Source organism: Hibiscus syriacus, unplaced genomic scaffold (assembly GCF_006381635.1).
Source record: "Hibiscus syriacus cultivar Baekdansim isolate YM2019G1 unplaced genomic scaffold, ASM638163v2 tig00116958_pilon, whole genome shotgun sequence".
Taxonomy (NCBI): Eukaryota; Viridiplantae; Streptophyta; class Magnoliopsida; order Malvales; family Malvaceae; genus Hibiscus; species Hibiscus syriacus.
The window spans coordinates 557,690-575,829 of NW_024063484.1; the positions used below are offsets into that span (position 1 = coordinate 557,690).

General features: G+C 34.1%; 3 protein-coding genes across 3 annotated transcripts; 2 read left to right on the plus strand and 1 right to left on the minus strand.

Moving 5' to 3' along the window:
- Positions 1–353: 353 nt before the first annotated feature.
- LOC120189665 (BI1-like protein) lies at positions 354–3,202 on the plus strand. The gene is made up of 4 exons (XM_039192886.1): positions 354–657; positions 2,107–2,220; positions 2,321–2,478; positions 2,825–3,202. Exons 1-4 carry the CDS (start codon positions 384–386, stop codon positions 3,029–3,031), a joined length of 753 nt encoding a protein of 250 aa, XP_039048817.1. The 5' UTR covers positions 354–383; the 3' UTR covers positions 3,032–3,202.
- Positions 3,203–3,795: 593 nt separating this feature from the next.
- Positions 3,796–4,960, minus strand: LOC120189663 (probable galacturonosyltransferase-like 4). The gene has a single exon (XM_039192885.1). It carries the CDS (start codon positions 4,958–4,960, stop codon positions 3,929–3,931), a length of 1,032 nt encoding a protein of 343 aa, XP_039048816.1. The 3' UTR covers positions 3,796–3,928.
- Positions 4,961–9,548: 4,588 nt separating this feature from the next.
- LOC120189600 (transcription factor MYB28-like) lies at positions 9,549–11,095 on the plus strand. The gene is made up of 2 exons (XM_039192836.1): positions 9,549–9,766; positions 10,432–11,095. The coding sequence occupies exons 1-2, from the start codon at positions 9,549–9,551 to the stop codon at positions 11,093–11,095; spliced, it is 882 nt and encodes a 293-aa protein (XP_039048767.1).
- The last annotated feature ends 7,045 nt before the right edge of the window (positions 11,096–18,140 follow it).

Genomic DNA, 18,140 nt, shown 5'->3' on the forward strand with positions numbered 1-18,140 from the left:
TAGGAAAAAGTGAGTTTTGAATACGATGAAGTGATGTGAGAAGGTAAGATTAATACTTACGTCAACATTTTATCATCGCGGTAACTGTTATTAACGAAAAATCAATTTATTATAAATTAATAATATTAATAATTAATTTATCATTTTTAAAATTTTGATGAGAGAAAAAAAAGATATACTTAAATATTAATAATTGTTTGTGTAATTTACCCAAGAAAATCAAAAGCTATGATTAATGGATAGAATAGTAACTGCTAAGAACGCGTGGATCCCACCATAGCGCGTGATAAAAATAAATCACAATAAAATTTTCCCATTGTATATTACTTCCGCGCTCTCATTTCCCGGAAACACAAAAGAAAAGAAACAGGAGAGAATAAGAGATGTACCGATACGAGCGCGTGAGCAACACGAGCGCCACTAAGGCGGATAAAGTAGAAGTAGATTTAGAGTCGGGGGATACTCTGTACCCTGGACTGAGCTACGGCGAGAATCAGCTCCGATGGGGCTTTATCCGGAAGGTTTACGGAATCCTTGCCGCACAGCTGGTTCTAACCACCGTGGTCTCTGCCTTCGTGGTGTTGTCGGCTCCGGTGAACGAGCTCCTCCGTGGAAACTCTGGCCTCTTGCTCTTCCTCTGTTTAGTCCCCTTCATCTGTAAAGTCATCTCCTCTATGTCTTTCCTTCAAATTTTCAATCTTGATTCTTTCTATTCCACGCCCTTTAAACCTAGTAAATTAGAATTTGTTATGATAGAAATACTACTATTTCTTAGACCTCCATGTTGATTAGTTCACTTATAATTGTTTATTATGAAGTTAAATCTCTTCCGAGCGTTAGTGTATATTGAATCCATTAATAAATCCAGTGTTTGATCTTAAATTCCAACCCAATTTGTGTCTATAGTTGACATTTTTGTTGGATGAACAAAAAATTGGGTTAGTGAAGTACTAAAGTATTATTGATATATATTATCCCTGAAAGGAACATGGAGAATCTTAGGAAGAAAGGAACATAGAGATTGAGTAGAGGAATTGATAAAAGTTTGGTTCCCTAAACAATGGCAGTTTTTTTCTGCCATTGCTTCTATATTGTATTTTGGTCTATTTGCTTTATCCGGATGATTTCCATGTGAAAGTTAAGAGTTTAGATCTTATTGCTGTCTCATTTGGTGCCATTATTTTGTTATATTGGGTATTTTAATAAAGAGATCTCTAATGTTCCTAACCTAACCAAATGCTGGAGATCTTCATGTTTGCTTTGATGTTTTGTAAATCTTTTTTTCAATAGTATGCTACTTGGACTTTATGTGAGCCTCAGATGTGGATAATTTTAATTTTTATCTCTGTTTTTCATGTATTTGAAGGGTCCTTGAAAGTTCATATCCTGATACACATGTTCAAAATTCAAATACGAACGCAGCTACTTAAACAAAAGAAAAAATAATTGAAGATATATAGAATCAATAGCCTATCCTTTTGGGTGTTTTTTCTGTAAACTTTGTTGGCTTCCCATGATAACCTTAATTTCGTGTGAAATAGTGAACTGGCTTTTGTCTTTCCTGCAGTAGGTTTCAGTCATTAATGCGATAATGGCACTGACTAGCCATTGTGCTCTCATTTTTACCTTTTTAACATTCATAAAATGTTTACCTTTCTTTTGGGTTGGTTATAAACTTGTAATGCATTCAAGATATTTGGAAGTTACTAGTTTTATGTCTTATAATTTTTGCAAGCTTAGACTTTAACAGTTGACACCGTACACTCTTAATAATGGCCTAGATTTTCTTTCATCTAATTCTTATAAAATCGAAGATAGATATCGAATGCTTGGTAGTCATGAAGTCTTAGTTTTTGTTTTGGTTTCAACCTTATTTCCAGATTGCTATTAGATGCTATAAACAAATAAAAAAAGGGAACCTCCTTTTTAATGTGGTTAAGAAAGAAGTTAGAAACTTCCCAGACTATATACCTAATCTACTAGGTTGAGTTATAAGTGTTCTTGTTCTCAAGTATTTACTTCAGATTACGACGGACTCTGTTTCATCTGTTTTATCGCATTACTGTGCTTTATCTTCAATCTTAACAATAAACTCATACCGTATAGTGTTGTGGCCCCTGCACATTTATCACCAAAAGCACCCGGTAAACTTGATCATACTTGGCCTTTTCACTGTGTCTCTGAGTCTCACAGTTGGTGTGAGCTGCGCCAACACTGAAGGTTAGTATCGTACTCTATGCTTACGGTTAACAATCCTATGCTGATTGTTGACTTCTAAATCTAGAATTATGCTAACTGCTTTTTCATCAAATGATTTCAGGGAGAATTGTGCTTGAAGCACTAATTTTGACGGCAGGTGTGGTTGCATCGCTTACTGGTTACACTTTCTGGGCTTCTAAGAAGGGCAAAGACTTTAGCTTTCTTGGGCCAATTTTGTTCACCAGCCTTATAATTCTCATCTTAACTGGTTTGATCCAGGTGAGATTTCTCAGTCACCTATATATTTATGGTTGTAGCCTGTAGGGATGGAATCTCATTTGAGAATTAATATGTGAATGTGAGTCTGAATTAAATAATACCATCTGCGGGATTCAAATAAGCAATTTGGATAACTGAATTAGTAATCCACAAAAGAAAAACGGATTCGGATAGCAGATCCCATATCCGAATCATTTACCCTCATTAGAATTCTAATTCAGATAATTGATACTCGAGATTTAATTACCTGCAAGTACCGCACACGCACACTACTTGAATTCTCAAAAATGAAAATGATATTCACAGTTATCTGAATCCGCACACTGTTTGTATTATTGTCATGCAGATGTTCTTTCCACTTGGCTCAACATCAACTGCCGTCTATGGCGGAATTAGTGCCTTCATTTTCTGTGGGTACATAGTCTTCGACACCGACAACTTGATCAAGCGCTTCACATACGATGATTACATATTGGCTTCTGCCACTCTCTATTTGGACATCCTGAACTTGTTCATTTCCATATTGCGGGTGCTGAGATCAGGCGATAACTAGTTGTACCGGTCAGATCGGTGAAAATGGATTTATGATATTCGAATTATCGTCTGAAAGAATAGGAAGAGTGATAGCGTCTATATGGCATGTTATATCTTGTGGTTTTATGTCAATACTATATGCTTGCTGCTCCGATTTGCAGTTTCCCTAACTTGATCAGCTGTGGTATGCGAATGCATTGTGATATTCGGATGCATAATCGAGTCTATGATTTATCTTTTAAATTAATTTTGCTTAGTGAATAATCATTGTTAATGGATCATGCAATGAAACATTTTATTATTCCTTTTCTATTTTTAATAAAGACTTGGTTGGCTTTTCGCGTTTCAAAAAAGAAAAAGTTTTTTAAAATAGTAATAATAATAATTTAAGTTTTTTTTTTGAGAAAACAGGAGATATTTTATTAGCCATAACATGCATCATGTACAACAGAAGACACAATACACAACGTATAATCAAGTTGACAATCCAAAACATAATTGAGCAAAATGTGAGGGCTAGAATGTAGTAGTAGTAGAAGATGGTAGTGGACAACGCATGCACCATGATAACCACATTCAGTGCGTCGCTCTCAACCTCTACTCGAGAATAATTTAGAGATTAATAATTGATTTCATAATTTGGGTTAAATGAATGCATAGAACAAAAAGTGGATTTATATAAACTATCATGTAATAAAAATGTTTCTTTTGTTCAAAAAGAATAAACAATAAAATATGTTTTTTTAAAAGTCTGAATAGATTGTGTATAACCTGCTTGCTCTTTTCTTCTCTCCATTATATCCTTTGCCTTTTGTTTTCTCTCAAATCATTTGAATCTGCTCTTTGTTTCTTTTTTTTTTCAAAAAGGAAATGATGTTATTATTCTTCTAAAAGATGTCTTGAAGAACGATAAAGATCATAAGGAGCCCCACAAATAATCAACGACGCAAGGTTTACTGGAATCAAGCCTCAACCATGGCTTCCCTTTCCCACTCCAATGGAGAAGGCTAACGGGACCAGGGTGAATATTCCTGCATTTTCCTTCAAAGTTATCGCCACCCAATCCATGCTGGTTCCACCTATGATCCACTGGCTTAATATTCCCTGCCAAAACCAGCAAAAATGGTGGCAAAGAACCCAAATGATATATCCTTTTCTTCTTTTGAAACGTCATCCATTCCTCAACTTTCTTCGTATACCATCCTCTTCTCCATTTATCAACATCCACGACCATAACTCCGGTATTAAAATAACATGGGTTCCTCCCTTGGAACGTTTTCGACAGCTTCTGGTCCGACCAGAAAGCATGGTTGAAATAGACGGTGAAGTTTGCTTGGCAATATTCTGGTGCTGCTAAAACCTTGTCTTCCATGTCCACGTCCCAAAGCTTCTTGACATCGTCGAACACGACGAGGTCCGAGTCCAAATAAAGAACCCTTGTCACATCCGCCGGCAATATATCGGCCAGATAAATCCTTGCGTAGTTCAATGGCTGATCCAAAGCATGTCGTATCGACCTTGATATCTTCCCGCGAACTCGGTTCGAATCGAAACGATAGATTTTGAAATTCAGGTAAGGGAAGGTAGATTGGATGCTGGAAACGAGCTCGACGTGGGAGTGAGTGCAAAGGAAATGGAAGTACAAGTTCTCCGGGCAAGTTGAGTGTTGCAACATGGACAAAACAGCCGCCATTGTTCCTCGGAGATAGTTTTCGTCAAGGGTCATTGCAATGTGGATCAGGTCAGACTTGTTGGATCCACATGAATCGCCATTGCGGAAAGCCGGCGCTTCCTTGAAAACGGGAAGGTTCCCTGAAGAAGGGTTGTGGATGATGGTTTTGACACGGATGGCGACGTTGGTTGTGACGGCGAAGTGGATGAAGAGGAATGAGAGAATAAGGCCAAGCGGTGAAGCAATAGGGATCGATAAAGTTCTCCACAAGGCCATCCTGTGCCTAGCTTTTGTGTTCTTCCCGTGTGGAGGTTAAAGTTGAAGGTTGAAGAGGAAAATTAGAGCAGGCATTTGAGATTCAAATTAATCCGCAAAAATGAGAATTTTTTTTTTCAAATTTGGTTGATGGTTAAAGGTTGAATGGAAGACAATGAGCAAATTATAAGGGGAAAAAATAAGATAAAGAAAAGACCACAGCTACCTAGATTTTTGAAGATGTGTTTAGGTCTATATTTTCCCTTTTTGAGATAAAATTTAGACAAATTTTTGCTCTAAGATTTTCTGTTTGAAGAACGGTGGAGAGTTTATACATATATATGGTTTTGGTTAATTTAATTTTTATAAGCAACATCATTCCCACGTTAATCCATGTTTGTTAATGATTTTCCCCTTATTTTTCTTAAAAATAACTTTAGAATTTATGTCCATCTTAACACTTAAGAGGTCAATTAAAAATACTTTTTTGAGCGATGTTATATATATATTCCTGCGGATGTATGTATTTTCCCGGGGTGGTAGGTATATACTCTAAAATCTGAATTTGTTTATGTTAGTTATTCATTTATTGAACATGTCTATGAAATTTTATTTTTACTCATCCCATACAAATTTTTTATATTATTACTACATATATGTATAAGTTAAAAAATATTTTTGGATCCACCATTGATTATATATATTATGGACTTAGAATCTATCATTAATCTTATATTAATTTTTTGAGGTTGTTTAGCCTTTTATTTCATAAATTTTTAGTGTAAAATAATACTTAGGCGGAAAAACCAATCATATATCATTTAGGCGACAAAAAGTCCATATATCATACGGATAGTAAAACCGACCATATATTATTCAGACAACAAATTCAACCATTTATTAAACTAATACAAATGCAATGAGAAGTTAAAATAAATTAATGTTTAATCGGAAAACTTATAATTACAAGATAAAAGGACATTTTTATTAATACACAATACAATTACAATATTACACCCTTATCTCACTATTTTTTTCCTTCTCTACACTTAAGTCCTCTTTCTCTAATTCATAGTTTTAATTTACACTCTTTTTACTCTAACAACAATGGTAACTATCACCCCTCCTTATGATTTTAGTAATCATTGTATTGTTGACATGTGAACATCTTATCTATATTAACTTTAAAAATATCTAGATTATTTTATAGATAATGTCTTTGATTAATCTAATGTAATTACAAGGTAATATATGTTTGATAGAATATCAATCATTTGCAATGAACACTCAAAGACCCTTAAAGATATTATGCTCGAACCCGAGACCTCTAAGAATAACAATCATTCCTTAACTACTGAGGTCGCTTGATTCGTACTTTTATAGATAATTTTAGATATAATATTAAATATTATAAATATCTAAATTATTTTGTGAATGTTTTTAAATGCATGTATATTATTTCTATATTGTTTTAGAATATTCTCAAGATATATCTATTAATATATAAGTATTGATTTTTTTTTGCTCGGCAATAATCAATTTATTAAATTAAAGTTGAATACAAAGTTCACCTTATGAGCCTCATTAAAAATCTCCCTAAAATTGGAGGAAAAGAGTGCTACATAAGAGAACAACAACAGGCACTGCTGCCCAAAAACAGAAACCAGAACATCCATCTCAGAACATTACACCATTACATCCATCAAGACAAAAAAAATAAAAACCAATAAAGCAAAACCAATCGAAAGGACTTCCTCGACACCATCATCTCATGCAGATACAGCAATAACATGCAGATACAGCAATATAAGTATTGATTTACAAATAATTACTAATAACTATCAAGTTCAAAAACGAGATGTTACAATCTACACATTCATTCATTTACTTTAAATTTATTTGCGAAAGAGGGTTACCTTTAAAAATGGTTGAAAAGGGATAGCTGACAACCCTTGATTGGATAACATTAAAGTAAACTTAATTAAATTAATGTCGAGGTGGAAATGCACCCTTTCATAAACAATTATCACTATCTTAAGGGAATAAATTTTCGCCCCATACGTCTCAAACACCAATAACAACTTTATAACAAGCGTAGAGAGACCTTTGCTAATATGTGCAATGGAGTAACCTTCAAAACCACTCTTAATGTTATGAGACACCTTTGCTCAGTCATAGTATTGAGGTTCCCCGTTAAATAACTCAACACAAAGAAACCTCCGCTTGCGATTATACTGGAGAAGATGCCTTCCTTCACCAATCAAATTCCTTTAAAAATGATAAGTCCTCTCTACCCAAGGGACTCCACCAATCATCCACAACATAGATCAACACCTCCACTTAAGCATTGAGAATTTGGCATAGGAAGACCTCCGCCCACAATTACACCGGAGAATCTAAATCTTCCATATTGTTTCTCTGCTATTAAGCGTTGAAATCTACTACGTTAAAAAGTTGCCAAATTATTACTTGGAGTTATCTCCAAAGGGTGAAATATCTCCGCCACGACGTTAAAATGCCCACCACATAGCAAATTGTATATTCTACTTAGCCATAGTAGCGAGGTCCCCCCACTAAATAACATAATCGAAATATGCCCCTGGTTATAATCAAACTCGAGCATCCAAATAGCTTAGACTACATCCCCTCCTCAAACAATGAGATTCTCCACTCCTTAGAAAAAATTACACGAATAACATAATTAATACCTCCACACCTAGTGTTAAAAGCCGTCAACCAAAGAAACTTTTTCCCAAACAATACACCTCCAATAACTCTAGCCTAACAGAGTCTCCAAACATATATCTCTGTCCCTTTATCCTCTGTGTGATCCAATGCCTCCAGAAATATCTCCTTCGTTCCAGCAAGAGATGCACATAACCTTTTTACAAGCACTAAGATGCTTCCTACTCTGAAGTCATCTACCACCATTACATAATTGAGAAACGAAAGAATCCCCTTTGACTCACCTAAGGTTTCCACCCTCTACTCAAGCATGAGCGTTAAAGATGCCTTCTTCGAACACGTAAAAGACCCTATCAACCAATATATTTCGTGCATCAACCACGACTATCTGCCCATGTCAAAAGAGATGAACTACTAACGATCAACACAAGCCATTCGTTCCCCACCAAAAAACACCCAACAAAAAGCCACTTTATGGTATTCCCCTCGACTAAGGGGAGACAACTTGTTATACATTCGGAGATAGCCTTCAAAAACCTCCAAACCTTCATTAGATCAAACTCACTGAAACTGCCAACTGCCCACATCCCAAGGTCTTAAAACAAATCTTTCCACTCACTAGAGCCTCTGACTAGCCTACATCCTCTTAACACAAGCTTCTAATCAACTACAGTGCATAGAAAAGAACTTTAACAGGCTCACGTGATATGCCAGAACGAAAACCAAAGTCTGAATAACGAATTCACTAGCCCATTAGTCTACAAATAACCATAATGACCCTACAATTGACACACACACACACTAAAGACTACTATAAATATCCCTAATCAAGACCAAAAGAAGGGATGGATCGCCTAGGATCACGGTTGATCCACCTTGAACAAGCATGCAATCTTCTTTTTCTTCACGATCACTTGCTCTCTTCTTCATCCAAATATCGACCAACAGTCATTTTCTCCCCGGTGCGACTCTTTGTCTGAATCAGAAAAAGTGAATCACTAACAACCAACAAGATAAACTTGTTGTCATCGGCACAAACATATATTCTTATAATCAATGTTATAGTTGATATTGTAAATATATTAGCATATCATTATATTTTATGTTATAATATTTTTTTCAATTCCATTAACCAAATACAAGAATGTTAAAAATTCAGTGACTATCGGTATAATTTATCTTTTTAATAAAATTATGGTGCACGATGGATCTGGTTCTTTTATAAATATTTTTAAAAAGTACTTCTAAATCTAAGATTATGATTATATTTATTATATTTTATAGTAAACTGTGATAAAATAAATATGAATCATAATAATATTCATTACCAATACTGCGGCTGCCCTCCGAATTTATTATTATATTCATGAAACAATGTGAAACGATTTTTTTGGTCTAACAACAATGATAATACTTAAAAATTGACTCTCTTTACGATATTTTAATTATATATATTTGTCTTGATTGGCGGAATAGAAGGATTACCTTACCCACATTTAAATTTGAGTCATAATTAATTTTATTATATATCGTGTCTTGTAGTGAATAATTAAGGAGTATTAATTGACTGATTATGGGATTCCCTGATAAGCTTTTTATCATAAACAAATTATTGTCCTTTTCACTTGTACGCTGCATGACACGATGGTTCGGATTTACATGAAATTTTCATGGAAAAAGTAAAAACAAGTTGTATCACATCACGCGACCTTCTCCTTGGATTTGTTCATGTCCCTTTCAGTTTCTCTTCTCAGTAAGACCTTATCTAAATGTGAACCTCCCACCCACCACCATTTTCAAACCTTTTCTCGCAACATTGATCCATTCATTTCCCATTTTGAAGCATTCACAAAATTAACAAAGAAACTTATATATATATATATATAGTTATATCATCAGTTGAATTGTTTTGGAGTTATACAGAATGGGAAGAAGTCCATCATGCAGTTCAGATGGTTTGAAGAAAGGAGCCTGGACTCTTGAAGAAGACCATAAGCTCATTTCGTACGTTCAGAAACATGGCGAAGGTGGGTGGCGTTCCCTGCCACAGAAAGCTGGTAAATCATCACATCTTATCTATCATTTGAATTCAAGTGCAAGTTTCAGCTGTGGGAATGTGGGAAGTGGAAGTGAAGATATAATGTTAGTCTTGCAGGTCTTGAAAGATGTGGGAAGAGCTGTAGACTTAGATGGATTAATTATCTAAAACCTGGAATTAAGAGAGGAGACTTCACACCTCACGAAGATCAAACCATTATTAAACTTCATGCTCAATTAGGCAACAGGTCAGGTCACTGATCTACAAGCTAGGAATTGCTTTTAAACACATTCATTGATTTGACTTCAGCTCCTTTTAAGAATGTTCTATAAATCTGTTCTCTTTCCATTGTTTTCTTCGTGTTTACATTATCAACTCATCAGGTCAGGGTTACGATAATCCCCTACATTCTTTTCCTTCCCTTTTTAACAAGCAATGTGGGTTCGGGAGACAAAGGAAAACATATTGTAAATTGTGATAAGATGTATGCATGCACCGGAGAACATAGTGATGTTAGAAATGCATCTCTTAAATTATAAACCTTTTGACAAGTTGGTACAGTATTTTGCATCAGTAAATAGAATAAAATATTAAGCTGAAGACTAATTTAATTATTTCATAACATGATAAATCTAATGTAGTCTATATGTCGTAAATATCATTATATCAATGCCTTTTACGTTTAAGATAAGACAAAATTGTACCATTTATTTTGTTTTAATTTTTATAATAAATCATGGTATGTATTTAAATTTTTATTTTCATATAGGTGGGCTACAATTGCCAAGCAGTTTCCAAGGAGAACAGATCATGAAATTAAAAACTATTGGCACGCTCATCTCAAGAAACGCTTAGCTAAAACATGTATAGATCCGACGACAACAGGCCGCAGCTCATCCAGCGGTACCACCGTCACTGCCGCCAATCCCAAGACCGACACAGAATGTGTTAAACCACAACCATCCGAACCCAAAACGCAACGCTCAGCTTCGACATTGCTACTCAATAAGTTAGCCACTAGAGTTACCCAATGTGTCGGCCTTTTACAATCAATGCCATTCAACGGTAACGGTACCTTTTCCCAACCCTTTTCAAGTTGTGCGGCAGCACAATCATCAGATAATAATATCACTGATTCGCTCACAACACCGGAAACTGGAAACGCCATTGATGAAGGTGTTTTAAACGACATCACGGCTTCCGAATTTTCTTCATTCACTTGCGTTGATGGGATTAATGATTGGCATAACAACAACGACAAATTTCTAACAGGAGAAATCCAAGTTGACAATCAGAGTGATTCTGTAACTGTTAACTACTATGAAGGACTATGGGATGACGATGCAGTTGATGATCATATGATCTTTGATACAGTGGGATCTCTGGGATTTTATGATTCTAACCTATTTAGTTCAAGTGATGTTAGTCCTTGACAGTATGCAGAAGTTTACTTTGAAAGATTCAAATTTCAATTCAATAAACAACAATTTCTTTCAGAATTGTATGTTTCTTTTTTCCCTTTTGCTTAATGATGATAACGGGCAAATTTGTTTGGATAGGGCATCGGAAAAATATTTATTTTTATTTGGGCTGGTGTAAATTTTATTCTTTTTAATAGGATGAATGTTATAGTATCTTTTAGAAGACGTTAGAAATATTCGACATCTTCAATGGAAGACACAAGGAAAACACAATGTCTTTTACTTGCTTGTTTGGGGGAAGATATCGGATTTTTCATGTATTTTCAGCAAAAGACATAAGATAATCTCAACGTCTTCCCAAACACTATAAAAACCACCCTACTTAAGAAAATAAAATCTACACCACGCCTTATACAAAATTTTATTCTATCAAAATAAATTTACCAACGATAATGCTAAACAACTAACTTATATAATAGGGAGAATATCACTATTACACCCTATTTTTTATATTGGGCAAAGTGTGTCACATTAGGTCACTAAATATGATTATGTATATACATGTGATGATGTACGACTCACATATATTGAGATACAAGGTCAGATTATGTTCATAGTTAGACCCTTAGTTACAGACTAAAGAAAGTATGACATTACCATATTATTTGAGATAATTAATGTACCTAAAGCATGTAACTTTGGACTTATGAATCATGTATATATTTATTGTTTATTCTTATAGCTTATAGCATACTTACGTTTTGAGATTCATACTGTTATTCTAGATTAATGATATATTGTTGAACTTTTTGAAACTAAACATCTAAATGTTTCCATTCACATGTTAGTAGTTTGAGCTTATTCAAGGAGCACCGCCGCGACAAGGTGTCTAGCATCTTCTTTTAAAGTATTTTATTATTATTTTTAGTAGACACGTGTCTTTATAAGACTATTATTCATGTATTGGGATTGTAACCTTAAAGTTATTATTATTTTTGTTTATATTTTGTGTTATGAAGCTCTGATATATATATATATATATATATATATATATATATTATTAGAATTTTATTTTGATAAATATATTATATTTTGAAAAGAAAGTAATAAAGAAGTTAAAATTTAGAGATTGTCTCGACCAATGTTTTTAAAACCAGACCGGACCTTAAATTGATGAAGGTACTGGTTCATTGGTTCACTGGTTTAACAGTGGTTCAACCGGATTGAACCGGCTTATATAAAAGAATATTTTTTTAAAATTTTACATAATATTTAAAACAATATATATATATATATAATATATATATATATATATATAACACTCTTTTCAAGTTTACAATATTAAAAGGTATAAAAATATCACAAGTCATAACATATATAAGTTAAATACCACAAAATCAAGTGAAACAAAATTATTCAAATTAACTACAACATAATATTTAAGGTCAAAACCTAATGAAATTCATCAACAACTAAATAAAAAAAGTATATAATTGATACAAATATCAATCATCATAATCAGAAAATAAATTTGGGGCTGAAAAAAATCATAACAAACGACGTCGTTTGGTTTATTTTATTTTTTTAAAAACAGAACCGTGTGAACTGGTTGAACTGTCAGTTCAAACCAATTTTTCCGATTCTCAACCGGTTCTACCGGTTCATTGCAAAACTTGTAACACCCCAATTTAGGGGCTAAATTTTAGAAATTATAAAGTATTGGATTTAATTGGTATTTTGAAAGAAACAGTGGATTAAATTGTAAAATTTCAAAGTTGGAAGATCATTTTAAGAAGCGCAAAAAGTTCAGTGACTAAACTCATGGTTTACCCATTTTTTATGGGACGAACTATACCCATTTCCCGTATGTTTTTGCGCATATTTCCCAGTTTTCCTCCTCCATTAACCCTCATTTCAACTCCGATCTACTCACCGTCTGACCTCCGATCGACGAATCGAAACCACCATCGTGTTCGTTGTCGACCGATGAACAAAACCCCTCAAACCGTTCATTTTCATCGTCATTCGTCGTTAATTTCAGCCATAAGTATCATCGATTTTAACTCAATTTCAGTTGGTTTTTCGTCAATTCACGACGATCCGGTCATCCGTTTACGACACCTCCCACAGCATCGTGTTCATTGTGTCGTTTCGAGTCTGCTGGTGTCTTCCGTTTCTCCTTCGTCGTCGGCGCGTGGAGGGGTGAGACTGTCAAAGTTTCCGACGTTTCAGAATCAAGCTCTCCGCCGTTCAAAATTTTGAACTGAGCTTGGTAAGTGTCTCAAAATGCCTTAAAATAATTTTTAGAAAATTTTCAGGGAATTTTCCGACACCGTATCACTGTTCACGCACCACCCCACGAGAGTGGGCATCGTCTGGGTGTTAATTTTGTAATTAATTTCTATTTGGGTGCTATTTGTGTAAAATTTGGGTATTAGTTTCGTAAATATTTGCAGAAGGTGGCTAATTTTGTATTTAATTTCTGTTAGAGTGATATTTGTGTAAAATGATCGACTGTTGACCGTTGACCACAGTTGACCAGAACTTTGCCCGGCGTTAACCGGGCATTAAACGACCTTTGACTTTTACCGAGTATACATATCCTGACATTTTTCAACGTTTTGAGTCCAATTCCGCAGTCCATTTTTTGAAATTCGGACTCAAAGGTTTCGAAATTGTCAGTCAAACCCGTTGACTTTAACTTTGACCAAAAATTCAAAATTTTTGAAAAGTCATATTTTATGTTTTTGATGTTTTGAATATGTTTTTGGGGTCTGTTTCGCCAAATTTGAACCCGGTAAGTTGGTTTTCACTGATTAATCACCCGATTCGATCCGTTTATCGCAATTAAGCTCTGTTTTTTATATAATTTATATTGATATGTATCTGAGAAATTATTGGAAGTTAAATTAAAGATCGAGGACGTTCGAATAGAATTTTTATGGTCGCTCAGTATGGCACGAAAATCGAGGTAATACTTTACTACCTCTTTATGCTTTATGGAATATGTTGATATTGGTAAATGCATGAATAAGATAATGTTGATCACTTTTGTGGAGTTGAATAATTTATACACTCGATATGAATGTGGTAGAAATTCTGTAACTGAATACGGATCGAATGACTAATATAAGTGATTGAGGAATTGTTAGAATTAAATTACAAGTTTGCGATTAGTGATAAAGAAATCAGCTCTGGATTTGTAACTTATATTATATATCATCAAAGGTTAAACGTTAAAGGTATTTGGATAGGAAATTATGAGAATACTCTGGTAGGATAAAATTACGAAAACACCCTTATGTTGCAGGATGACAAGAATTGTCTCTGGAAGTTGGTTAATAACTCTGAAAAGACATATTGATCCGATATAATTACAGATATGCATAAGAAATAATGTTTTTTTAGAAAATTTGAATAGTTGGCTTTTTAACGCCAAAAAAGATTTGCACAAGATGCTAGAAGTTTGTTAAGGAATAATTTCAAGATCAGAGAATGATCAGGAAAGCAATTGACCATAAGATCTTTAAATTATAATTATTTTCGTTAAGAGCTAATACCAAAATTATCTGGTTAAGAAATTATGAAAATGCCCTTGAAAGGGAAACTAATCTGAGTTAACCCTAAATAAGAAAGTACTTTGAGGATTCATACTTAACTCGATTAAGTACGTATTTGATTGTTAAGATCCTGACTTAGTGCAAAAAAATTCGTGATATTCCATTTGTAAAATCTGAGAAGGCACTTGACCGAAAATATCCGAGTTATAAGTTAATACTTGAAGAATGATTTATCAATGGTGTTATTTTGTCAGAATTATTTGAAATGACTGAAGTAAATGATAAGATTAAATTAAATAATAAGAACGGATGGAAGGAAAAGATTGAAATACCGTTAATCTGTAAAATAACCAAAATACCCATGTAATGGAAATGACTCAAGAATATCACCAAGCTCAGGAATGATTGGATATCCTCGAGATCTGAAAATAATAGAATGAAACTGAGCACCAGAATGACCAAAATACCCTTATGGCCTAAACTAAGTAGAGGTGTTAGATTAATTAAGGAGTCCAAATAAACATGGATGTGGTACTGCTCTTAAAAGTTATAGATCATATATTAAGCCAAGCAACCAATTCTAGTGTTATATCAGTACCTGAACGACATAGATGTCACTTGAATGCGTGTTTGTATTCTTAAGTTTGGCTCGATGATAATTTTGGAAGTATTCAGCTCAACTCTAGATCACATTTAGTACTAAGAATTGGATATTTGTTCGACAAATCAATCACGAAGAACGAACTTGTAACAGCCTTCAATAACGGGTTAGTGATTATATTGTAAAATTTCAGAACATGGTGATTAAAGTAGAATAATTGAATAGTATTGTAATTTGATATAGGGTTAATTTGCAAGGAAGAAGAAATAGAAGGATAGAATGGTCTTTTGGCAAGGAAAATAATTAAGAAGGGATTTATATATATATATTAGCTCCACGTGGAAGAGAGGAAAGAAAAACAAAGGTTCCAGAGTTCTCTTCTTATCTTCTTTTCTCCCAAACGTGAAGACTTATAGCAAATGTGAGATTCTTCATAAGCTAATTGTTTGCTGAAATTTAAGTTGTTTGCTTTAGATGTTAATTAAGCTTAAGGAAGCTTAGTTTGTTGTAAAACAACAAAATGAAGAGTGTAGAAGGATTTAAAGATTTGGAGTTTTTGAATGAAATTTTGAAATAGAGTCTATAATTGGAATAAGAAGTTGAATTTGACTTGTCATCTATCTAAGTAAGGAAGATGAAGAGTTAGAATTAGATTTTGAACATGTTGGAATTTGGGTGAAATTCTTGAATTCTATGCGGAAGATTGGATTTTAAGTTTAAAGAAGTGGTTATTGAGTAGTAATGAGTGTAAGTATATGTATACGAGTTATAAATCTTAAAGGAAGTGAAATAATAAGAGTTGTGTTGGAAAGGGGTGAATTTCGTGTTGAAAATGGCAATTCTGGTTGAGTACATCGATGCACCTTCAAGGTGTACCGATGCACTCTCAAATTAATGAAACGAATGCCATTGATGCATCAATGCATAAGGAGTGCATCGATGCACCGTTTAAAATATTATAAATCTTAAAGGAAGTGAAATAATAAGAGTTGTGTTGGAAAGGGGTGAATTTCGTGTTGAAAATGGCAATTCTGGTTGAGTACATCGATGCACCTTCAAGGTGTACCGATGCACTCTCAAATAAATGAACATCGAATGCCATTGATGCATCAATGCATAAGGAGTGCATCGATGCACCCGTTTAAAATACAAACATCGAATGGGATTTATGCACCGATGCATAGGTAGTGCATCGATGCACCTGTCAAGGGATGCATCGATACATGGTGTAGTGCATCGATGCATACCTTCATTAAAAGTTGGAAATAACTTTATTTTTAGCCTAATGAGTGATAGTTTAGAATATATTAATTAATATACTGATTAGTATCAATGTATTACTATGTAGATATAGAACATAATTTCGTTCCGGAACAAACAAAGGATTAAGATCAAGTCGAAACAAGCAAGGCCAAGGTGAGTGCATTTTCTAGTTAAAGTGTATAGAGATAAGACTTGTGATAAGTCTATCTCTAATAGTGGAATTCATGATTTAAGATTCATGTGCATGCATACATGTATTATTTTTATAATGATTTCATGTATAATTCATTATACTTCAATATGATATTATGGGAACGAATGCCATTACAAGAGAAACAATCCAGGTATGTGGATTAATGGAAATGATTATATGTGTTTATATGAAAAATGATGAAAGAGATATGAAATGAGAAATGTATTCATATTTAAGCCCATGTTATATGATACGAGAGATATAGGTATAATTGGCATGCCAAGAGTCGAGGGATTAATCAGTGGTCCTTCGGGACATAGTGGTTCTTCGTCTTTCGGAAAAATATTAAGTGCCCCTTGAGGGAATTATACGAGCTGTGGTGACAGCATAGTGCACAACCTCTATGAACTCACATAACTTTGTTCTCAATAACATGGGCAATCCAAAGATAAATTAAATTGGAATTGACATGAGAATGTATGAGTTATATGTACATGTTATCATCATATATGTTATCGTGTAATTGATACATGAACATTGAAATGTCCTGATTCATGGTAAAAATGCATGTTCATAAATTCATGGTTATACATGTGAATACATACTTTGATGATATGCCTCACTAAGTCTGTGACTTAGCGTGTAAGTGATTTACACGTAGGTACCAAGAATCAGGAAGAGCGGAATAGGGTGGCAAGAACAGCAGAACTGCTAGCGGATCAGATCAGAAGTAACTGATAAAGTATGTATTTTGTCGTGTATAGTATGTTGGCATGTAAGTAAAGTGTCAGTTATGAATGCTCTGATCGATTTTGGTTATTTTGGTCAATCCATGTAAACAAACTGCTTTTATTTTAATGAAAGTTTTAAATTTCCTTGTTTTCTTTAAGTGTCAAAGTTTGAAAAGTTAATGTGACACCTCAGACTCGTATTCGGGTCGGATACTGGTTGGGGGTGTTACATTTAATGGTATCAGAGCTACGGTTTAGTCGATTCTCGGCATAAACCGAAGTCTAGAGTGTCCTATAAAGTATACATGCCAACAAAATAGTGAAAACTTATGATCTGATTGTCGGAACCGTCTTTCGGTTGGGCCCGGAATTGGGCTTCGACTTGGATTAAATGAATTGGAGTCGCCACCGATCATTTACTTTACGAAAAGTGGGTTGATCAGATACCTTATTTCTTACCTGATCTGCGTTTACCAGAAATGTGTCGGGCTCGGGAGTCGGTTACGGTCAAGGAAGGATTAGCACCCTTGAACCGCCCTTTCGGTACCAATTAATTTACCAGTTGTCTTTACTTGCGAAAATTAAAATTAAAATTAAAATTTAAAACGTTCGATTCGAATTACTTACCTTTAATCGATTGAAATTATCTTTAAAAAAGTCGAAAAATGGTTAGATTGAAAAATAAATATTAAATTGAGAAAATAACAAT